Source organism: Acipenser ruthenus, chromosome 49, assembly GCF_902713425.1.
Source record: "Acipenser ruthenus chromosome 49, fAciRut3.2 maternal haplotype, whole genome shotgun sequence".
Taxonomy (NCBI): domain Eukaryota; kingdom Metazoa; phylum Chordata; class Actinopteri; order Acipenseriformes; family Acipenseridae; genus Acipenser; species Acipenser ruthenus.
Window position 1 is genome coordinate 7,939,415 of NC_081237.1, and position 24,727 is coordinate 7,964,141.

The following is a 24,727-nucleotide window of genomic DNA, read 5'->3' on the forward strand; positions in this document are numbered from 1 at the left end:
GCAAAGACTCCTGCTGTTCATTTAATCTCTGCACACCATTAAACCAATTAGGCCAAGTGAACACACAAACACAGAACAGCTGATCACTGAGCTAAAGAATCTCCACTGGGTTTAAAGCTGCACAGGCCTGTGTGTATGGGAGAAGGTTTATTGAAACCAGCTGTCAACATTTTAATACAGTGTTTCATATCTGTTTCCAACACGAGGTGCAGTGATTAACCCACGGACCACTACGAACATGGGAAAAATATATGCATATTCATTTTTACCAAGTACATAAATACTGGTCTTTAATATACTATACCCCCGTCGGTCAAAAAGTTTTAATGACATTTTTAGAAATTTTAAAACAGTTTGTGCGAACTCTATGGAGTTCGAGAAGTTGCCCTGCCATATCTTTGAAAAACATCTATGCATTATAAAATACAGATAGGAAACTTAACGTGGTACAATAGTGCACACAGTGACTGAAGAAGGGGATGTAATATATAGTAAAAGCTGAGCAAAGTGCAATAAAGCACAGTGAAAGCGTGGTAAAGCATGGGGAAGCACAGTAAAGACCAGCGAGGTATGGGAAAGCATATTAATAAACATGGCAAACCACGGCAAACTGGTAAATGCACAGCATGACCATGAGAAAAGCCTGGGAAAACTGCAGAAATACCATGCAGAAACACAGTGGTAAACTTTTATAATGGTACAGCTGCCAGCAACGTGCAGCAGCTAAAACCTTTCAAATATTAGCACATACAAATACGTGCAACCCTATTATTTCTCACTACAGCCCTGTGTTCTTGAATAAACATTGTAGACCCCCCCCCCCCCCCCCCCCGTCGACCCCCCACCATTCTAATTCCATCAGCCAATGAAATCCTACCCAGCATTCTGTTCCAAATGTCATGCAGTCATTAGGGTTGCCCACAGAGCCTTTTAATTGAAACTGTTTGTAGTGCCGCTGCTTTTGAGACAGAGTCTGGTTGATGAAGTGTTATGCGCTGTATATATGTCTTCATTTAAGGTTTCAAACCAACAGCTGTTTCCTTTCAGACGCAGTGTGCAGCAAGTCAGAATTAAGGTTGCCAGTGAATGCTTTCACATGGGCTTAGCACCAGCAGCACAGCTTCATTTAGGAAAAGGCTGATTTACACAGTGCATAACCAGCATACATCTTTAAAGGGGTCGTGCACCCAACAGTGTTTTCAAGCACAACATACATAATAATTGCAGTTTTTTTAAATTGGGTGTATGCTGTTTTCTGTGTATATGCAGTTACTCCTTTGGTTTCCTATATAAGCCCATGAGCAAGGTACTTTACACACACTTTACAGTAAAAAAAACAACTGTATAAATGGGTAATTGTATGTAACAAAATATGTATGTAAAAAAAATAAAATAATAATGTTAAATAGTGTATAATGTGATATCTTGCAACAATTGTAAGTCGCCCTGGATAAGGGCATCTGCTAAGAAATAAATAATAATAATAAGCCCATGTGCTATCTCAGAGTACACACGCCCCCGCCCACAGCTGGGATAAGTTCAAACACCCCTTATAAAAGTTTCCACTGCTAAAAGCATAGCAAAGTGTGAACGAAATCCAAATCGAAATGTGTTTATGTCTAGATGCTGAGATCATTTATCTTCTCTACGTAATGGTTTGAAATGTCGAGATCCAGAGATAATTAACGGGACAAAACAGTAAACTGCCATGGTAACATCAATAACAACTGCACAGATTCCCAGTCTATCTCTTCATCTTTTTTCATATAGTCCAGCACACACACCCACTCGCTTATTTTGCGCATCACCCCCATTCCCCCCCACCCCCCGCCCCTTGAGGAGTCTTTTCAGCAGCTGTTAGAGTATCAGAATTAGCTAAGAGGGCATGATACTGTTTCTCTCTTAACATGGAACCATTCGAAACCCTATGAAAGTATGATAAAGAACAGTAAAGATATAGTCAGTGTGTGATATCAAGTGCATATTCCCACCATTCAAAGAAATCTGTGCATGCAGTACCAACTGTACCCCCAAGGGGGCAGAGTTTACCATTGTCACTCCCACCCCCACTGCTTCCACTTACCAAACTATAATCCATTAATTGTTCTGCATCCCCCCCCCCCCAGGAAATTACTGCCACTTCCACTGGATTAATAGTAAAAGGATCTATTGGGTCTGCCTCTGTGGAAGACAGTAGAAAGCAGCGGTGCGCGATTACACTCTAATAGAACTCCACCGTACGTGGAATTCTTTATCAGTGTTCTTAATTCTAATCAAATCCATTTAAAAGCCATTAGGACAGACTCTCGTCTGCTGTGGTGACCTGGCTGAGCAGACTTCCAAGAGAAAAGAAATGCCCATATAACCGGTTTTATGCTGGAGTCTCAAGGACTTAATGCATACTGGTAGAAGAATACAAATTAGATTACCAGTCAGCTGCTCCAGAGTCTAAGTGTGTTTTAGACACGTTTTGGCTGCCCTGTGTCTTTCCATGAACAACATAGCTATCAAAGAATGCATCAGCAGTACAAGAACTGTTTTTTTCCGAACCTACTTCTTAATAATAAAATAATTAAAAATGCTAGTATTGAGCCATGTAGTCTGGGAGACAGGAAACACTTCTAAACAAACAAACAAACAAAAACTGTTTTATCGAATTCGGGGTCCATATTCTAACAGCCTGTTAAATCTTTTATGTATCAGCAACAGTTTTTGCATTCTGCAAAACTCACAGGAGTGAAATATAAAGCCTGTAGCTTTCCCTGCTGAAGTAACACTAAAGCAGCTCAACCAAATAAATACAAATACACTTTGGGGAAAATCGAAATCAGTCCATTAACACGCAGTCACCAACGAGGCCTTTAGTTCAGAACTATTGCCTCACATTTGCTTTTTCTATCTTAATAATTCCTTTTTATTTCCTCGCTAGAAAGCCTCTCCGTGCTGACTCTTTAAAGAAAAGTTAGGGACCTTGTGACTGCAGTTAAATACAGGAAGTATGAGCAGCAAATCCCTGCACAGGATGAACAAAAAAAACAATTGGAATGCTTCCATCTGGGCTGTTGCTAGGGCCAGAGTTCTGAAGTGTAAACAACAGAAAGAATCGACTTTATCTACAATCTACTACTTTAAAAAGAAAGACCCTTTCCTAGTCTGCAGTCCTACTCTACTGTACTATTTACATACACACCCTCACTAATAACGCTGGACTACGTTTTAATCAGCCTGTAAAAGTCGATAACAGCAGCTGTGTAATGCAACTACCCCTCAGTATCTGGATGAAAAATAAAAAAAGCCGAGAAGGCATTGATTGCTTTGGTCTATTGTTCCCTTTCCCAGTCCCTGAAGTTCAAGTTCATCCTGCAATTACATCATGTCTGGTTTCCCGTGGCAACCAGACAGCCCTAGACGTGGCCACCCCACTGCAAGAGCACAACGGCTTTCCTTATGCGGTGCAGAGAGAGGCTTGCACAGACCGGGGCTCCTAATAGGAAAAGCTCTGCTGGAGCGCACAGGTTGCAGCACATTCGTGGGCATGTGCAGTGCGCTCACTTTGAACTTTAACACAGGAAAGGACTAGGCTCTACAAGACAGGAATTCACTTCTACAAGCGACAGCCTAAAATGGAATATTTACAGCTCTGATCTTTAATGGATCTGCCGCAGGGTATATTAGCAGAGCTTGTGTATTGCCGCCTCCTTATTTCTTCCAGGCTGTATCAAATTCTATACTGGCCCACTTGTCATTTTTTTGCATTTTTGCAGTGTGAGCGCAATATTTAAACACCACAGGTTTGATATGCAGGATGGATATGGATGATCTTATTTGCATCTGATTTTCATTGTACTTTATAACTGCTCTTATCGGTAATATGATATTCTGCAATGTGATATTTTATAATGTGATGTTTTGTAATGTGATACTGTGTATATTTTGTAACAACTGTAAGTCGCCCAGGATAAGGGCGTCTGCTAAGAAATAAATAATAGTAATACTCCTTTCCAAGTGCCCCGTCTAAATGCAGGGAGTGGTCCTTACAGCAATTGCACAAACATGTAGTGTACAGTCTGTGTAAAGGTGCTTTGACTATAAGTTCAGGAGTTGCTCTTCAGTTCTAGTCCCCTGCCTTAGACATAGGTAACCTAGATCAGAACCTGTCTTTATAGAAGAGCCAGTGCCACCTAGTGGTCGTTTTTCTTTTGTTTTGCTGGCAATACACTAGCTGTGCACTAGATGGCGCTGGTGCACACTAATATTAAGACACTTTGGCTGATCTAGCCTACATTACACATGTCTATGGCAGGCAAATATAACTGAAGAGGAGCTCCTAAACTCACACACATTACTGCGCTTTCAATTCAACAGGGAGGCGTCCTATTAGAGAATCTCTACTTCTTCTTCAGCATGAGAAGGCAATCCTGCTTGGTGGGCCACATGTAGTTTGTGAGGCGAACACTGTGTATTCCTACCAGCGATGTGATCCTGGGGCGGCTCATTAATATTTATCAGCTCTCTGTCATGTACCTCCTCTGCTGCTGGGCACTGCAAAGCACTCACACATAATGAGTTGCTGACCCTGACATTGAGAAAGAGCAATCTGCTTCTTAAAGCGGCAGTCTCGCGCTTTCAGGTCCATTTTTATACTGCAGTAATATTTCTTGGTCAACGTTGTGGTGCCATGGTGCTTGTATCTAACAGACATACTTGTTTTGCACGCCCATTCATTCTCTGCATAGGTCTCGAATGTGCAGGTTTGAAAGATACACATGTAAACATGTATTTTCAAACATGATATTTGGTAAAACTAAAATTGGGTTACTGAGGGGGGGGGGGATACAGTATTTACAATTTTCACTAGTTTATTAGTTTCAGTGTTGTACACTTTTATCCATAACTATTAAACACGCAGTAATGTTAGAAATACTAAAATAAAAATAATAAATTCAGCAACAAACGTTTCGACTGGAATGTTAAATGTGAAAAAAAAAGACTTAGTAGTGGAAACGTTTGTCGCTGAGTTTATTAAGTTTTAGTATTTCTGAGGTGTACATTGTAAAACAGGAGGGAAAAGGACAAATATGTGTTGGATTTTTTTCACTAGACTTGAACATTTAAAGTGTTGTTTCCACATCTCATTAGGGGGCATTATCACCACGGCTCTCACAACACTCTTTGAAGTCTTTTTGTTCTTGTGGTTAGGGATGAAGCATCTGCCAACTGAGCACCTGCTGCCAGACCTCAATCCTTCTGTGATTGAAACTGACTTGTACCAGAGAGATGCAGCTTGTATATACTGCACAGCGGTTTGCACTGACACACAGGGACGGCACTGCATAGTGCAGGCATTTCTGTGTTCTACAAAAACAACGATGCAGCCAGAGCCACTGGCACAGGAAACTTTGCAAAACATGTGCCCAATCACCAGTGATCTAGCTTTGACCTCGTCAGACTGAGTGAACATGAAATCCTTTCTACATCTAGAACCCTTTAAGCTGGACTGAGGGAGGGCCCAGGCCTAATCGCTGACAGGTGCCAAGAGCAACTAACCTTTCGAAGAAGGAATTCAATTGGCTGCCCGCCATCACGCCAGTGAAGCAGCCAATAAAATGCCAACTGTTTCTTGCCAAGTGGGTGGCACCACCGCCCTCCCCCCCCCTTATCCCTCTGAGTCTCTGTCTTTTCACTGTGCCCCACCTCCCTATGGCTGTGTTGGCATTCCTTTATCACATCTGCAGATGCTTGGGTCTTTAACCAAGCAGAGGCTGGGCAGATATCGTAACGTATTGAGATAACCAGTCACCAGGCTGTGTCTCCCTATAAAAACAACTGACTGTTTATAATCATGTCCAGGTACCAAAAAAATTAGGAACACCTGCCATATATAGCACACACTTTCGAGTAACCGGACTGTCCCTCTCTGCAAATCACTGATACAGATTCTTTAGAATACAAAAGCTCTAACGTTGTCAGTTTCCTCCATTATGGGAAAGCCAGCGGTCTGACAGAGGGCTGATAGTAGGTGCTCTCTTGGTAGGTGTTTCCTATCCGAAACTGCACAAATTCACGTGCTCTGATACTGTACTGGTAAGCTTGGCACTGAAACCTGGCTCCTGTACTCGAGTGCTGTGTACACCAAACACAGGATTGACTCAAACCCTGAGCAGCAAAGAACGCAACCCAAGGAGTCCGGTTTCCACAGAAGCGTGGGATTTGAGTTTTCCTGTTTCGGAAACCCGAGCCGTGTTTCCATGGAAACGCGCAGGCCCAGGACCAGATGCAGGAAATGGAAGCTCCCTCCAAGGACGGAGGAGGAAGTTGTTTGCATGTTCAAACAGAGCGTACTGCACAGGCCCTCATTCATAACACATGCAGCGTTTGGCATCCATTGCTTCTTTACTGTACGTATTGCGAATGCCGTGCTATTCTCAGGATAGGAAACGGACTTGGTCTTGCTGCTGTTGCCGATTCACATTTGACGTTTGGTTTGTGAAACATTTATGTTTCATCCCTTGCACAGAGCTCCCTTCATGCCAGCTGGGTTCTAATCTGCGATATATAAAAGATGCATGTCCCTGTTGTGTGTCAGTTTGAGTAACACAGCCAGCAGCTCTGACAGACTCGGATAGATAGAGGGCTCCAGACGCTCGTCTGGTGTTCCAAAAACAAGGACCCGATCGTGTCACACTCCACATGGTGAACACGATAACCGCCTCGGCTTTGCACCTCTTATCATACACTCTTAGCTCGGACTGCAGTTGGTTAGAATCCGATCAACTTTCTATACATTTTTTAAAATCTGTACATTCCCATTTGCACTTTCTTACCTTTGTGTTTCTATTAAAACCTCTGCCACAAGGCCTCGATTCTACCCAAACACAGCCTGACTCAAACAATTTGACAGTATTAGACTTGAAAAATGTAGCTGTTATAAACCTTTCAGGTACTGTGCGATTAGGACTGGCAGAAAAAAAAATACTGTTAACAATCATTCATTCTACATAGCCTTGGAAATATATGTTCTACACGTTAATATGCATTCAAACAAGCATGTACCATATTATTTGGAGGCATATGAATTTCCTTTTTCATGTTTTAATCTTTCTTTTGATCATATTGTTTCGTTTATCACACTTTGCTATGCTTTTACTACAGTAAAAACCTTTATAAGGAGACCATCACATGCCAGACAATTACGTTTGCTTTCTACGATTCTTACATAGTTATATTTTTATGCTATTATTTTATTTTTTTATATATTTCCTTCTTGTTCTTATTGCATATTTGTTATATATATATAAAATACTAAAATAACACAAATAAATAATATTACGTATCGAAATGTGAGAGAAGCCACATTCAATTGACTGCTCTCAGATCCCCCCCACCACATACAAAAAAAAAACTGGCTCTTGCTGATAAACAAAATGTAAACAAGTGTCCTGTTTCCCCTGGTGACATTCTAACAGAACACTGGAAACAAATACGCAGGTTGAGTTACACTCCCTGGCTCGCTACCGCAGCCTGAAATCTCATTGCAATGCATTTAACTTATAGGGGCGGGGGGGGGGGGGGGGGGGGGGTAGCCAGCCAAGGAAAGTACTGCACTGCAGCACAGTCTGGGAGAGGTGATAATCTATACCGCTCTCAATAGCTGAGATGGAAGCATGGATCAGTGCCAGTACTGAGAAGGGGAAGGCCGTCTGTGTTTACTGTGGTTTGGGTTATCGGTCTGGAAGAGTTAAGAGAGGGCTACAGTGATAACAGGAGTGGTCTACTTCATGTGTTTGTTTGTTATGCACACTGTTATGGCATATCCACAGTTTCGGATAAGCTTTGCTATCTTAAGTGATTATAGCTAACTAAAACAATTCCAGAATTCGTACCTGCTGTGCTTTTTATACATCTCAAATGCGCAGCTTTGACAGAATTGCATGTTATCTGGTAATACATTAGGTCTGTTTGCAAGCCATGCTTTCAGATAGCGTTGGACTTCCATGGTTAACCAACCAGCTTTTTCTCCTATTTGCTGACATGCTTACATCCATGGTTTGACCCTGGTTAGACGCAGGTTAAAAATGACCTAGCAAGGGCAAATGTTGCAGATTTACCCTGAGTTAGGCATGGGAACTGAGACTTTTCCTTAAATTAATATGAACCCCCACATTACGCAACTCCACCATCTTGTATGGGCAGTAAGACAAGCTATATGATATACAGGGGTTCCATGACTTTATATAATACTGGGACGACCACTATAAAAGCGTCCCACAGTAAAATCTGCATGGTAACATTGCAGTTCTCCCATGGTTATGCAATTACCATAGCTTACCGTTACCTATTTACCTCTCTGGGCTTTGCAACGCTTGCCTATGCTTTACCATGCTTTATTACACTTTGCTAGTATTACAGCAATATACCATTAGCGGATTAATGAATGTGTCAGAGTGAAAGCTGTGTCTATTTCACATCCTCATTAGATCCAGCTGACTTTATAACTGTCTTGGGTGTATAGTATTAATATTACTCAACGTCGCACATTTCATTACCCGTTGAACTTGACGACGCCTGCTGATGACATCACCACCACTGACACATTTATGACGTCTAATTGAGTATTTTTTTTTGGGGGGGGGGGGGGAGCAGCAGTACATCTGTATCGAAACTGCTTTGGGATTGGATGTCAAAACACATTTTCTGTACTGTTCATAAAAAGTACCGGCATATTAAACAGTGCCATACACTGTCACTGTCACAAAATCAGTGTCCCGATATCTCTGTCGCGTCAGCCATTCGGTGCAATACCAGCAGTGGTTGACCTACCTGTGCCTGATAGATGGTCCCAGGATCCCGGGGTCCTATTCCTACAAAGGAACGGTTGGCAGGGGGCGTGCCGGGGGCTGAGTACGCTGGGAGGGACGAAAGAGAAACAGCATCAGCCACCCAGTATTACCAACTCGTATTATCATATTAAAGCATTAAAGTCTTTAGTACTGAATGTGGATTACATGCCTTTCTGTACTGGGAACAGCAAGTTTTGTGGCAAACAGCTTTGTTATCCTGTAGCATGGCACAGGAGACAAGGTAGGAAGAGCAAACACTTCCATATATCCAGTAGTCCCTTGCTGATACAGACACTGTTATGCCGCACGTGTCCCGCCTCCTTGGATTGCATCACACTGAGCCCTGGGTCCTCATTGGATTATACAATGTGCTGCTTACAGGCACCGCCATGCTTTCAGTTTTGAATGTTGCAATCCAAAGAGAGATTTTAAACCGGATTACATTTTCTTGCTTTAAGGCAACAGCATGCGTAGAGATTCAGGAAACTCACCCCTCTTAAGTTATGTTGAAGTAGATGCGTTGTGTTGAATTATTAGGCTTAGGCATAGCATGAATGTCGCAGTGACATCGATATGAGTGTTAAGGACAAACTAACAAGCAAACACCTTAACAGAGGTTGGATTTCCTGAATTACACAACCATGTAAATAAAGACATTGAAGTGTACTGAAGGTGAATTTAACAGGGTCTAGACACCTTTGGGACTGCTAATGGTGGCCTTACTACTGAAGGTGGCCGTCAATAAATCAGAAGGTTGCAGAAAATGAAGCTGCTATATCCCTTTAAGAGCTCTCTGTGGCTGTCCTGTAACCTCACCGGTTTGTTTTCCTATAACACAAAGCTGCTCACTTTGTGATGGAGCCCGCGCTTCACGAATCTGTCCCGTTGAGCTTTGCATATGTAATAAATAATAATCTAAAAATGATTCGTTTTGGCGGTGTACTCCGGTGGGGGGTACGGCTCTGCGCATCGCTCAGGGATTCGGGATTCTGAGAACATTTTATGAAAGCAGAGAGGCAGACTGCTTAAGTAATGACTTGTTATGTAAATCACGCAGCGTTAATAAACTACATGCCTGATCCCTTGTAAATTCAATTAACAGCCTTGCTAGATAATTAACAAGGTTTTTTTTTTCTTTTTTTTTCTGAACTGATACATCTTCCCTGGGACCTGCATCTTCATGTATTACCATATTTTTCTGTATTAAAATATATCAAAATCACAGCAAGGTAAATTGCAGTAGCACAAGTGTTAAGGAAAGTATGGCTCTCATTACAATGTGACAAGTGAGATGCTACTAGGGAGGAAATTGGTAATGTTTAGTTAAGTTTTGTGAGGCAGATTAAAACTTTCCTGGAGGCCTGTTTTAGACCAGGGCCTCAAGTTTGACTGCAATGGGTTAGACCTCCCTGTGCTGAGCTAGTAGCTGTGTATCACTTCTGTGTGTGTTGCCAAGTCTTTGAAACAAACACAACCAAGCAAAACAACAAACAAAAACTGAAGTCCTGCATTAAATAAATCAGTTATTTTATATCAGGCAGGGGTGACAGTGCCAAGCCACATATTTATATCAAAGGGTAATAGCTCTGTCTCTAATAAAATATTACCTGGTGATAAAAAAATTAAAAAAACAGAAGCTTTAAGGTTCAGTCATTCTTATTTACTGCCAGCTTTAAAACCCATTTACTATGTGAGGTGCATTCCTGAGCAGCTATTTGAAAGAAAAAAAACAAAACAAAAACCATAAAACATTATATATTTTATTCATGTTATTGGGATGTTTTAAGTCACTGAATACGTTCTGGTGACAAGGCCTTTTGTTGAGTCCTTGGAAATAATTGGTTTAAATCTATAACAATTACACACAAACCTCTGTGTCAGATTCTACATAAAATGCGACTGGTGAAATGCTGATAAAGGCATTAGCTGGAACTTCTGTCGACTTGACTTAGTTGCTTATAACGCTGTGGCCTGCTAATGGTTTTGATAATGGTATTATAACAACACTGAAACCTATATTATTCTCTCTTCTGTTTAATTTACATTAATCCTGCCATCTCCGTGATGTATGAAACCGATACGGCTCCTTACTGATTCGCAAAGTGACTTTTGAAATACGTCAATAAAATAGTTTACAAGGGTAGACCAATAGCAAATCACGGGAGTGCTTAACACTGTATGCTGGATCCTCGCTCTTGTCCTTTATTTCTCCATCAGACCGCCTCGATGGAATTAAGCACTATAATAAGATGCCTGCCTTCTATTAAACCCTGTATAATGGAAAGCCAATGTTTTTGTTTTTGTTTTGTTTTGTTTTTTCTGTAACTGTAAGTGACTTCAAAATTGCACAGTGAGAGACACAGAACAGAAGGGTCAGGCTTGAGAAAGCCACATTCTGTGTTCTGGGCTCCATTCAGAGTGTAAGTCTTACTAGGTGATGTTGGAGAATTCGCTCCTCCCTCTGTGGTGGTCGTGGCAGATTTGGTGTCGGGTGGTAACGTCAGTCGGGACATGCCAGGGGGAGGTGGCGGTGCCAGCATCTGTGAGGAAATGTAGTGGCTGGGCACTTTAACTTGACCACTGCCGTTTAACTGGGAAAGAAAAGAGACAACTCAGGACGGTGTGTGTGTGTGTGTGTGTGTGTGTGTGTGACAGACAGAGAGAAGTAAGGGCACAGACAAACTGTTTTTTTGTAGCACCAGTCTGTGTACTAATGCTGGGAGCTCTGTTTCGGTGGCATGATAAACCAAAAGAAATGACAATGCGGGGAGCCAGACAGCGCTGACAAAATGACAGGGAGACTGAGAGAGGCTATCAAAGAACTTCTGTTTGCCTGCCAATGAGCTTCTCTTTGTTCAGTTTTATTCAACCTCCCAGATTCTGTCTGGGAAAGTATAGGGTCTCCTTCTAGTAAGCAGGTTCCCTTTAGAAAAAAAAAAAAAAAAACTACCATGTGCGTTGTACTGAAAATACATAAAAGAAACGGATTAACAAGCAAACAAAGAGAAAACACACGCAGTACTTTACAGGCCCCCCCACTCCCTTTATATATGCATAGAACTCTACACGATACATCTATTTATGTATATTAAAATGAATATGTACAGTGTGTATATATATATATATATATATACAATATGTATCAGACTTTTAACTATGCAGTTATTCATAATCACACAACATTTTGTACAGGAACTGAATATTTTTACTGAGAGATCTGAATCATACAAATTTGAAACTGGAGGCGTGGCTTACCGATCCCGGCTGCTGATTGGACGGGTCGCAGGCGAGCGAGACGAGATCCTTGAGGGGGTCCTGGGTGCCGAGGTGTGGGGGGTAGCGGATGGCCGTGTGGGGGAAGTACGTGGACGCTGTCTGGGGTAGGATGGTGGTAGTGGGGAAATGCAGAGATGAGGAAGGATGTGGGCTTCTGGAGATCCCTGCAGACAACAGCAATACAGGAGGGGACTGTGAAACAATATCCAATGCAAAATACAGTGCAATACGCAAGTATTTGTATATAGCGCCCTTCACGGCATGGCATCCCAGTGCGCTACACAAAGTTAAAAACAAAACCAGGCACAGTGCTACTCTTTCTAGACCACTGTTCAACATCAGCTTCAAATCCACTGTGCTGCCATTGCTGGCAATGCTGTGGTCTGCTGACACCTGGTGTGATAATCTCAATGGCAGACAGACTGATCTCTCTTTAGGATGTTATATACAGAGATTGTGGTCTAAAATTCAAAGGGCCTGTTCATGACTTATTACTATACTATAATATAACTCTAGCAATCAGCAGTTTGGAGACATGTGGGTCAAACTTGGGAATCAGTCTTCCACAGATTAACCATATTCTGCAGCTACATCATCGTCATCGTTATCATAACCAGACTGCTAAAGGACCCATGAGATATACAGCTTAGTTGTTCGGTTCCAGTTTTGTTAAATTCACAGATGTTTTGTCTCCTTTAAAAAGTAGGAGTTAATAAAAGACTGGAGGCTTTGGAAATGTGTCCTGATAAGAAGTCTCATATGATGGGATGTTTTTGTTTGTCTGTTTCTAAAGATTGTACTGATAAAAATGCTGGACATATTAAATTAGAAGTACTAACCCATAAACTGTTTGATATGATTACGTTTGCTTGATTAGCCATTATTAATACAAATACTAAACACGCAAGATGCTCCGCAGAACACTCAGCAGCTATCTACTTAACAATCCTTTGCATATTTTTCCGCAGGTTTGGACTGCCTCCAGCTATAGGGGTAGCAGTGCGGTAATTCAAACGGGATCCTGGGGTAAGTCCAGGATGAGAAGAGGCTCCTCCGCCCGGGTCTTACCGCTGTGCACGGCGATGACGGGCCGGTGGTGCTGTGTGAAGCTGCTGAGCCGCGGGGAGTTGTCCTGTGGAGACGGGCTGTTGAAGGGAGACTTGTCCATCTCAGTCTTCTTCACTGTGGGAGAGATTCCTGCAGAGAGAGGGAACACCAGGTTTACAGAGGAGTGGGACACAGTGGAAGAGGCTCGCTGCTGCACTGGGGATCTCAGGATACTAAAGACAAGACCAGGCACGCTGCTGGAGAGCAGCTCCATTCTCCCCTTCTGTGTTTTTTATTGAAGACATTATTGAGTGATTGTTAGTTACAGATGTTTCCTATGCTTACACAATTAAGTCCTGGAAAAAAAAAAATCAAAGCAAGTGAAAGAAAGTGAGTTTCTAGAGATGGCAGATGCTTGTTAGTAGTTGGAGGTATTTAGTGTTGTCATGCAGACAGCTGGCAATGATCTGAGGGAATGTCCAGTGCGTGGAACGCTAGTTACACTTTCCATGTAAGGGGCGAAGGGAAGAGTTGTGTTTAAAACGCTCTTAAAAAAGAGGAATATAAATGGTTTGCCGTGAATTGTGTGCTTAAGTTACAAGAAATGTTAGAAATATGATCCCTAGTAAACATGTACCACCAAAACTTATCCTCTAGTTTGCGAATATGGTTCCTCTCTCTAGCGTTTCGGCTGGGCTGTTTCACTAACGCTGCATTTGTCTCTGTATCCTGTACACTCATACTCTATATACCCTCAGCACTTCCAGCTCCACGCCACCCCGCGGCTCCTTTCAATTTGATTTATTCATCTCAAACGAGGGACTGAACTTGATAAGCCTGTAAAATAAACCCCACACCAGGCCATTAAACAAGTTACAGGTACAGGAGCTCTCTTTAAACACTTATTCGGGAGTCCCATAAAAGCAAAACTTTGAAAGGCGAGGCTTAGACACTTCTAAGACCAAAGCTTGCGCCACGTAATTGACCGAAATGGGTTGCATATGCCTGCCATTATTACAGAGCTGCAGTGCTGTACGAAACGGGTCCTTTAAGGAGAAACCAGTAACCACGACACAACAGCTTCTTTTAGCTCTAGTGTTCCTGGAGGATCGGAAGCGGGTGTGCGAGATTCAAAGTATTTTAAATGTATCCTACATCCAGCAACTGTTTGTAGACATCCAACTAACAATGTAAACAGAGGCTGAAGCACTGCCACTCCAAGCTAACCCAAATCATTTCCCCTTGGATTGTCATTTTAAAGTACCTGGTGCTACACTACGTTAAAGAAATCTATCTCTGCAGGCTTTCGGATATTGATTCGCAATTTCATGGGCGTTCCGCCTGGAGAGCGATACTAGCCGCTTCCCCTAAACACTAACATGTTTTGCCTCCAGTCTGAGACTTGCCTCCAAAAAAACACTGCTGAGGTGAAATGACCTGGGAAGAGAAGCAGCAACAGACTTCCTGTAAGATAAGGCAAGGAAACTGAAATTTCTTTAACCTAGTACCAGGCACCATGTTTCAAACAAACAAAAAAAAACAGGTTCGCGATATCATGTGTTTCCTTCAAAACTGGGACCTATACGGTGAATAAAAGAGTATGAAAAGTATGGTTTATGAAATTATTTTGTAAGCTACAACCCCTTTAATAATGCTGATTAGTGGGTTAATAAATCAGACTGGGGGGGGGGGCAGCAGGATTCATCTAGAGTATCAGTGTGGGGGTGTTGAGATCATTTAAATAGACTCATTTGAAAAGGCAATGCCACTTTTAATTTCTCTTTCCCGACCCACAGCAAGGGGGTTACAATGTCGGTTGCAAGTTGTATAGTGTCAGACTGGTTTCATGAGACGCAGCTGGTGAATGTTACTTGCAAAGGCCTCCAACCGCTGTGTCTCCTTCGATTGCAGCAATCCTGCTAAACACTCCTGCATACAAATATACTGAAATGAAGTGTGGTTCTGTTAAGGCATGTAAATATTCCAGATGGAAAAAAAAACAGCATCTAGGTTATTTATCGTTGACGATTAAATCGATAATTTCTGGTGCGCCTAAAATGTGTTTTCTTGCGCAAATATTTATCTGCATGTCCTAATCGATAATCAGCTAGGGAAAGGTTTCAGAGCTGCACCACTGAATAACGTCACATTACTTGTCAATTGTCAATAATCACTGCTGCTCCTGTCTGCCCAATGCAGTACAGCTGGCCTGTCAAGGGACCTTTTCCTGACCAAATCAACGATCTGAAAATCAACCCCTAAGCCAGGGCTTCTCAGAGAAACCCAAATTCCTTTTAAAGTCGCGGGTCTGGACAGCACTTAATCCCAAGCGGATGGCAACCGGAAATCCAGTCTCAATACTAAACCCGAGTCCCGGATGAGCCTCTCCCCTTCAAGGCATCACCAGCTGAAGAGCTCACTAACTAACAGGCTTGTTTGAGCAGTCTAGACAGGAAGACTACTCCAGAGTGGAAGGCAGTCCAAGGGGGTGGGGGAGGGGTCACGCTGTTGACCTTCTGCAGGCTGGGGTCACCAAGAGGGTGACAACAGAACACCCCAGGTTAACAGATTTTAAATCATAGATTAAGAAAACAGTCCTTGGCCCGCACCGTCCTTGACCCTGGTACTGTGTTTTTGAGGACAAGACCTGATGATACATTAAGTCCAATACTTGCTGGAGGGCAGAGTGTATATAAGACTGTAATTACCTGTAATTGGATTTCTTCCAGAGCATCATGAACTCAACACCCTGTTTTGTGTGTGGAGTTGATTGACGAACTAGTAAGAAATTTAAATACTAGGTTGTACAAGAAATAAGGAATACCTAGGTTATGTAGGGTGTAACAATATATTTATCTGAATTTCTCTTTCTCATGAAACACCACAACTTAAAAAAAAAAGGTGGATGAAATAGATGTTTCTATGAACTCCTAAATGCCACAGGAAAAAAAACAACTCCTACTGGTTAGTATGGTATTGAATATGATGTACAATGTTACTTTGATAAGAAAATGAGGGAATACAGGGAAATCAAATGTTATTGCATACAACAGGACTTCAAATATCAATTCCTCCTGAAATCAGGTCATCATGATCAAATCCACACTCACATGAACAGCTTTATAACCTCTATTGATCGGAACTGACGCTGTTAGAGATCATAAGGTCAGTTGGCCATTAGCGCTTCCTTTGTGGTCTTGAAGGACTTTGAGCCAACAAAATAATACTTCAGTAAATCTTACATGAATTGCTGTCGCTTCATAAGTCTCAAATTTTCCTAGCTGAAAGATGCACATATTATGGTATACGTGTATTTGATCTTTGAATGTTTTTTTTTTGTTTTTTTTTTTCATCATAGCAATTAATGCTGCTTCTGAGAGTAACACAAAGAATGCAGAGGCACTGAAAACTGATAAGCTTTGGAACTGTATGTGGCCAATTATTTCACCCCCGTTATTTTCATTTGGAAATTCTCTTCCCTCACCACAGCTCAGGAGAACTGAAGCTCGGTCACCCAGGAATTCTACAAGCTACCAGCCTCTGGAGGAAAAAGGCCAGCCCTGTAGCTGACCGGGAACCTGGCCAGTGAGGAGTAACAGTCTCTGACCATTCTGCCTCCCTATCCCAGGGGAGCGTCAGCGCCAGTGCTCTCTGTGTTATCCCTAACGTTCTACTCCCTGCCCTCCTCTGACTGTATGACTCACCCTGTACACCACGTAGCTGTGCCTGCACGAGGGCAGACGCTTGGGAACCTGAGCTGAACATTCTTTTAGAGTTCATTAAAAAAAATAAAATAATCAAATACAATTACAATAATGTTTGTGTCTTTCATATAGGAAAAAAATGACTCACAAAGTAACAGTAAAAAGGAACCGTTTGTTTGCTTAGGGTTCCATCAATAAACAATAAAACAAAGTAGCATTTTCACAGGGAAACACACATCCTTAAAAATAACTATATAAACCCTGAAAGATACAGCCACGTCATCCACAACCCTAACAGTGTGTTGAAAAGGGTGGGGGGGGGTTGGAATTGTGCTCGGCAGTATCCAGCAGAAACCTGGGAAAGCCAGTTGTAAAAGCGACGCACCGTATTTGACAGGAGACGTTGACATGATGAGGCTGGGATTGAAGAGCTCCCGGTAAATCCTGACTGAACAACCTGGGATTAGACAAAACGGGGGTTAGAGGGCCTTTGGTTTAGTTTAATCAGAACAAGAGCCACAGGAAGGACTGAGTAAGACGAGGTTAAGAAAACGTCTGTGTTATGTGCATGACCGGGCTCGTCTGTTGCAACTTACAGTTGAACGCTGTTTTTTTTTTTTTTTTTTTTTTTTACTGTAACATTGTGACTGACATGCCTTCAATTACCTGTTGAGAACCCAGACCCCAGATTCAGTTTACAGTCGCATTTCAGTGTAATGTTTGGCTGCAGTTATGTGCAAGGAAATACGTATTTTGTAATTGTCATGTTTGGAACTGTTCAGGGTATATGGCCAATATAGCCAATCACTGCCTGCGTTCTATTATTAGAAGGCTAGGGAATCAGCCAATAGAAGCAAGAGGGGGCATCACCTTCCTGTCTGGACAGGAAGCTTATGAGAAAGTGAAAGAAAAACAGATAAACATTACAAATAATAAAGGTGTGGGGGGTACATAACACACCTAACTGTAGTATAAACATGACAAAAAGGTAAACTTTTTGTGATTTAAGAGTGGAAAGCGACACATTTCTGGTGTTGTCCGATGCTACATGATTTACTTGAATAATGCCTCAACAGAATCTAAAATTATACAGCACAGACAACAACACACGAGACAAAGTGAAATCCTTAAGGTATATCCAAGGGAAAAAAAAAGTCTTCTGTTAGAACAATGGGGGTATTTAGCACAGAACTTTTTTTATCCCAGACACGTGGCATAGATATTGAAGATAAGTCTTACTGCACAAAGCCCCTAATCAGCACAGTTGTTTAGAATACACGATTCCTTTGTTTGAATCTCAATAGAAAAATAAGAAAAGTCAGACTAGCCCCCAAGACTACGTGCTTCAACAGATGTGTGGATGTGCTGGAAAGAGAGTCTGATTAGTAAAAGAGGGAATATTAAACAAAAATGACAGAATAAAGGTTAGCGTAGTGTGTTAATGCACAAGCTTTTACAGCTCAAGACTTCCAACCTGGCTTGAAGAGATTGGTCTCAAATGAGCCCAGATTTAAAATACAATTGTCTGCCTCATTTTAGGAAAGACCCAGGCTTGAATGGCAAGGAGGGCCCAGTGTCACTGTGCATCATTTTCATGAGCCATAACATTTATAAAACACAAAAATGATATAAATGGGGCAACTAAATAAATAAATAAATAAATAACAAATACAAGAAATAAAGATAAACAAGTTCTAGTTTTCTTATATAAACTGTTGCTTACTGTAAAGCGTAACCAAAATAAAAAAAAATTAAGAGAAGCAGACTGAACATATTACATTATTTTTTTTTTGACTGTCAGAAGAAAAAAGCTAAATATTCAAAAATATTTTTGCATTTGAAAACAAAGCTACATGGCACGCTAGTTAGCTAGATGCTAACTCAGAGGTGCCCTTCAGAAGACTACCACAGTCACGTGGATCCAGCTTCCCTGACTTCCATCCCTGTACAATGGGGAGAATTGTTAGCTGCCACTCCCACAAGAAAGATTATGCTGTCCGCCCCCAGCCGCAGTTATTAAGCAAGACTATTCAAGAAACCGCTAATATCTACCTGGCAACTAAACTAAGCCTGAACACTCTTTCATTGTTGATCAAATAAAGACTAGACAAACCTCCATATTAGAGATTTGTTAAGGTGCCTTGGGGATCATTAACATGCTAAACTCTATTCCAGCTTTAATGGTGCTAGTCTAGGTCTCAGGCTTCGAGACCATGTGACTCTTATGGCTGTTTGCAAAGATATCATTCTAATGTTGAAGGTGGATGTGGGGAAACTCTCATAAGTACAATAAGCCCTTTGATCAGCCATGTCACTACCTAAGTCTGGACTACTGAAATGAGTGATACCAAACACTGTTATAGCAGGTACTGAAGTTAGTAATACCAAATGTTGCGATATTGCTGCTACAAGTAGTAATATAACACACTGTGGTATAACAGCTACTCGGGTTAGTAATACCCAAATAATTTACAGACTATAGGTTAGTAAAATTACCACACACACGCTGCTATGCCAAATTTCAAAGCACTAGGATATAAATGCTATAGTCTGGGTGAGTCATACAACTATGCTATAGTTAGTAATACCAAACATAGGGGTTTTATTAACTGAAACAGTGGTGGGTCAAAATTACTGGTTAGATTAGTAGTTATTTCTTTGGACAAACCTCCACCAGCCTGCTCCCAATATTGAATTATGCAGTACCATTGTTCTTTCAAAATATGCGTTTTCCCAAACCACCAGCGCATGTTGAGTTCAGCTCACATAATGGATAAACTATTATTGAACGGACCGTTAGATTTTGCCATTCAATTGTTCTGCACTGTGCCAAGAGCCATTGGAATGCTAACACATATTTTGACATACCAATGTTAATACAACGGTATGACCTAGGGTTGGGGAGATAATTGATCATAATCAGTCAATCGATAATCCAAGGATCAGACTATCTGTTTCAAGTCCAGTTGCTGCTGCTGGCAATGCTGTGGTTCTGCAAATGGTTCTGCACATACGCTGAGATTCTGACGGGATCCCAATGTTTTTTTTCCCCCTAATATTTCTGTAAGGTTTTGAAGGAACATGGAGCGCACATCCAATCCACCACCGCTCCCTCTAAATCTAAACACTTGGTTCCCACTCACCCCCCTCCATCTCGTCAGGCCAGTTTCTGCTGCTGCTGGCGGGGGAGTTGGGAGAGGTGTAGTACTCTCCACTTGGGCTAGTGTCAATGTCATCTTCCATGGAGCCAGACTTGTGCCTTTTACTCCTGAAGGGAAGCAAAGAGACTACCATCAGGAAGTACCCTCACTGTAATTCTCTCACAGAATATTCTCAATCAATGCCCCAGTTTTATAATTCAGGATTTCACAGTTAGACTGTTTAACCCTTCCAGGACTGGGATCACATGACACATTCTTATGTCAAAAAAAAATTGCCACATTGAGGTATTACTGGGCTCTGTTCTGAAAAGCAATTTAAAGTCTGCTTTGAATAAAAGTGTCTACTAAACAATAGTAATTATTGCCAAATATATTTTGTTTGTCCGAGTATTAGAATTTGTGTCCCTGAGCTTATAACCAGCATCAACATCTATTAACACTATTATCTTGAGAAACACAGCCCAACAAATGGCTTTGCTGTCTGAATGACCCAGGACTCGCTGATGGGAAGCACTGGCCCTCTGCAGCAATACTCACCCGCTGGATGAGGTGCTGGGCAGGGTCCTCCTCAAGCCTGCCCCCGGAGGGTTCAAGTCATAAGCCAGGTGCCCCTGGAGCTCCCCCAGGGAGAAGTTTGGGCCTGTCCCCGTCACCACTGGGGCTGTGGGTACACAACATGGACCTGTTTACTAAAACTCTGTCCCATGAGAGGACCGTTAACACAAACTCATATACGGTGTGAATATTGTATTGCAATGTCCAGTGCTTCAACAAACAGAGGCTGCTGAATCCCGCCACCTCATTTACAAACACTCTACAGCATGTGTGTGGACAGCATCATGTATTGTATATTGGGGTCTATTTTAATGATCTACAGATCAGAAGGATCTTTATACCACAGTCTTTAACTCAATATCGATCACTTAAAATCAATAAGACAGGACTGCAGCATACCATTTTTTTTTTATAAATACTAATAGCACTTCAAAGTTAGTGCCAATAATTTATTCAAAAAAGTCTTACTTCTGGAGACTTGAACCAGTTCTGTTACATTAAAAACTCCTGAAGCCACAAAGCTGTCCTGAAACTCTGGGGCATCTGCAAAAGACAAAAGTCACATGACCTGGGGGTGATACCCAAAACAGAAAAACAGAAGGAAGAAAGAAGGAAGAAGAAGAAGAAGAAGAAGAAGAAGAAGAAGAAGATATGGAGTTGGCACACATATTGCACAGTGGTCCTGATGCCCTGGCACGTTGTCCATGGTACTGCAATGATTTGGCTCATCCCATTGTATATCAATGAGAACGTGTGATGGGGGTTTTGCTGCATCACAGAGAAGGTAGGGGATTCACATGTCTTCTGTTACTGTAAACGGCTTACGAGAAAAAAAAACACCACCAGCCAGCCAAGCCGAATAGCACTGGCAGATGTCATTGTGGATTTTGTGGTCTGCTATCGGTGTGAAAAGGTGGGGAGGTTGAATCACTTGATAAGACTGACTTTATAAGAGTTTCTTTGGGGTCGGTTACTTAGGGGGATGGGGTCGGATACATCACTTACCCATCGTGGCTGCATTACTGTCTTCCTGGTCTGAGCCAATCCTGGTTCTAGGACTGCTGCTCTGCTCGGATTCTGTAACAGAAGGATACAGAGGATTTGGGATTAAAGAGACCTGAGCTGGATAAAGCTCTGGAAACATGAGCTGGTATTGCAACTGTAATCTCACGATACACATCCTGCCTTCTGATCTGAGCAGATCTGAGAAGCACCCAGTGTGATTCTTCATTGTTATAGTCATAAAGCATTCTTTTTGTCATGGACTCCTCTTCTGTTGAAGTGAATCATTTCATAAATGCATTCATTAAACATTAGTTAGTGATTAATTCATTGCTGCCTGCAGATCCTACAGCTTGTGAGACTCCCTTCTAGTTGCAGTTTCTCAAATGGATTCTACATCCAGGAAAAAAAAAGGAAAACAAATAAATGATCAAATAAAACCTGGTTTCCCATTCAGCACGTGGCTCGTCCATAATCAGAATTAAAGACTAGCCCAGATTTATAACTTAACCCATTTCGCGTGAATAAATTCAATTGAAAATCCTGTTGCTGTTTTATCTTTTTTTAAGCTTCTGTTGTGTGTGTGTTTTTTTTTTTAGTACTTTTCCTCTGAATACATTTCCCTCAATTAAACATTAAAAAAAACAGCCAGGTTTTTCAGCTAGATATTAATTTCTGCCTTAAAAAAGGGATACAGCATTTAATAATTCCCCACTTAATTACTCAAACAAATCATATCGTCCTGCTGTTTTTAATATTATAAATACCAAGCATGCTGTGAAGGATTCACAGGACAGAAGTGAATACACAGGCACTACAAAGCTACAGAAGCAGAGGTACTCATCCTTACCAATGGCAAAGGTATGGCTTGGTACTAAAAAAGCAATGGTAGCCCAAGGGCAGCTCCAGTGATATGAGTCGTACTGGTAGAATAACTCACCACAGTGTTAACCTTCTCATGTTTTCACATACCAATGGCATCACAATAAACCACAGATACACATGAGCACTGTATAAACAGTCTTTTGCTGCGCTATTTTGCAGTGTTCTAACCATATAAAAGCTGCATCTCCCTGCTGCAAGTCCGTCTAATAAAGAAATCTATATCAAAATCTTAAAATACACGGTATAATAAAGACGACAGCGAAGAGTATAATTCCACCAAGGGGTTCTGTGGCATCAACCACAAGAGCACTGGTAAAGCTGCCATTATGATACGTGTCAAAGTGTATTATAGCGTGCATTATAGGCATTTCACAATATCATTCACAAGATACATATCAATAACTCTCCCCTGACCTACACAACGGGCACTTTGAGAATAATGATGTGATTAATCAATGGGTACGAACATACAATGCTCTACGCAGATAAACAAACTGTCCATGTCATGAAATAAAGTGTTGGCCAAAAATCCCACGCTACTCCGACACACATTCCTCTGGCAAAATGCAAGCCCTGACCTTGGAGTAGAAAGCACATTTCCAAGACGGATCCGTGGACCGACGATCTCTTATATAAACACACGCACACAGCTGCTCAAGCTGTGCAAACGCAAAGCCCCTTGACGTCTTCTAGTTTAGTGTGGAAGCAAAACTTACACAAGTCCTGAGCAGAGCTAACTAACGGATTAACAGCAAGGGCATCCCAATGGATTTGATACAAACGTTACGCAGCGGTCCTCGTCATATAGGAGCCCGGGGCCCGGCAATGGATTACCAGCTTGTTCATACCATTAACTTTCCATTTGCATAACCACATGGAATAGGACTGCTTCCGGTGCTCAGGACTTCACTGCCTGCTGGTGTGCAAGTGTATCAACACATCCACTCTTGTGTTCATTGTTACTGAAACTGATTGCTACCTACAGTAAATTGTTGTTGGGGAGGCATTTCAAATCACAGAAAAATGCTATTTTTCTTTGTTAATTCCGGGGAAAAAAATTGGCATCCCTGGTTATTCTAACTTACTTAAAAGATATTTGTGGGGTTGCTTTGACCATAGTTGCTGCAGGAGCATTGAACCCCACACTCAGTGTTGTGCAGCCACTCCGCATGCACACTCTCTCCTATGGAAAGCACTGCTACCATCACTGTTGCTGTGCACTGCAAACACCCACCACAGAGCAGATCTGACACCTGTTGGTCAGCACGATACTGAGTTACCCATAACTCTTTCAACACTGCATACAGAGCGAGGGCATATACCTCCACTCAGCCCTGCGCACCAGTAAACTGATCTCAAATAGCAACGTGCGTGCACAGTGTTGTTTGTTTTTCAGTGTGGTATTTAATAAGCTGGACTTCCTTTAACCCTTTCAGTCCTGGCAGGAACCCTTAGCATCAAGATGTTGACACACGCTGTTGGAAATCACGCTGGAACCTCACGGGACTCCGCGCTCACAGTCTGAGGTTGTGTAGAAATAAATGTCAAAAATATATATATATATATAATTGTTTGTCATGTTCTCATGTGTGCTCAATACGGGAATTCCTTTTTTCAGCTTGATAAAAAATAATTCAGGACTGAAAGGGTTAAAGTGACTAAGAAATTATAGTCACAATATAAAACCGAAAAGACATACAGGCACTGTGGTGTCCAAAACGGCTAACTTGCAGTAGGCCTGGTTCTTGTTTTTTTTAATGTTCATTTTGGGATATGCAAATATTTAAAATACTACGTAATAGAAAAACTGCTGCATCCTGGTACCATTGCACATGGTCACATGGTCCGATTGCAGATCGCTGGAGTGAGTTTGGGCTACAATACAAAGCTATTAGGTACTGAACAGGGAAACAATTCCTCATCTACAGTGTATTCCAAAATACAAGCAGAGAACCAAAACATCTGTAGCAGAAGAAACTGGAAAGTATAGATAGTGTTAATAAAACCTGGGTCTTTACCCACTTAAGGAAAAGTAACTTTGCAACATTACCTCAACTGTACACTGTACTGTACAGGAGGACTGTGCTCCTTGAACTAGTTCTGGAAAGATCAGTGTTTCTTAAAGGAGGTTTTGACCTCGCCAGCCAGTGCTGGTAAAAACACAGGCAGCACGTCTTTCAAAATAGTTAAAAATAGACAGCTGTGAAAGTGTCAGCAGAAAGGCAAGGCTGCAGACCAGCTTCAATAAACAGGCCAG

At 41.7% G+C, this 24,727-nt stretch overlaps 1 protein-coding gene across 5 annotated transcripts in view; it reads right to left on the minus strand.

Moving 5' to 3' along the window:
- LOC117962273 (nuclear factor 1 C-type) overlaps positions 1 to 24,727 on the minus strand; it is a 95,913-nt gene that overhangs the window by 14,789 nt on the left and 56,397 nt on the right. For 2 of the 5 annotated variants that reach the window (XM_034912184.2, XM_034912182.2), the window contains exons 3-11: positions 21,589 to 21,660; positions 21,052 to 21,126; positions 20,566 to 20,710; positions 20,011 to 20,135; positions 17,253 to 17,324; positions 13,185 to 13,313; positions 12,096 to 12,280; positions 11,272 to 11,431; positions 8,821 to 8,906 (exon numbers count right to left, since the gene is read on the minus strand). In XM_034912184.2, the coding sequence (XP_034768075.1) occupies positions 8,821 to 8,906; positions 11,272 to 11,431; positions 12,096 to 12,280; positions 13,185 to 13,313; positions 17,253 to 17,324; positions 20,011 to 20,135; positions 20,566 to 20,710; positions 21,052 to 21,126; positions 21,589 to 21,660 (1,049 nt within the window). The remainder of the gene's footprint in view (positions 1 to 8,820; positions 8,907 to 11,271; positions 11,432 to 12,095; positions 12,281 to 13,184; positions 13,314 to 17,252; positions 17,325 to 20,010; positions 20,136 to 20,565; positions 20,711 to 21,051; positions 21,127 to 21,588; positions 21,661 to 24,727) is intronic. The other 3 variants (XM_034912183.2, XM_034912185.2, XM_034912186.2) reach the window with 3 other exon arrangements.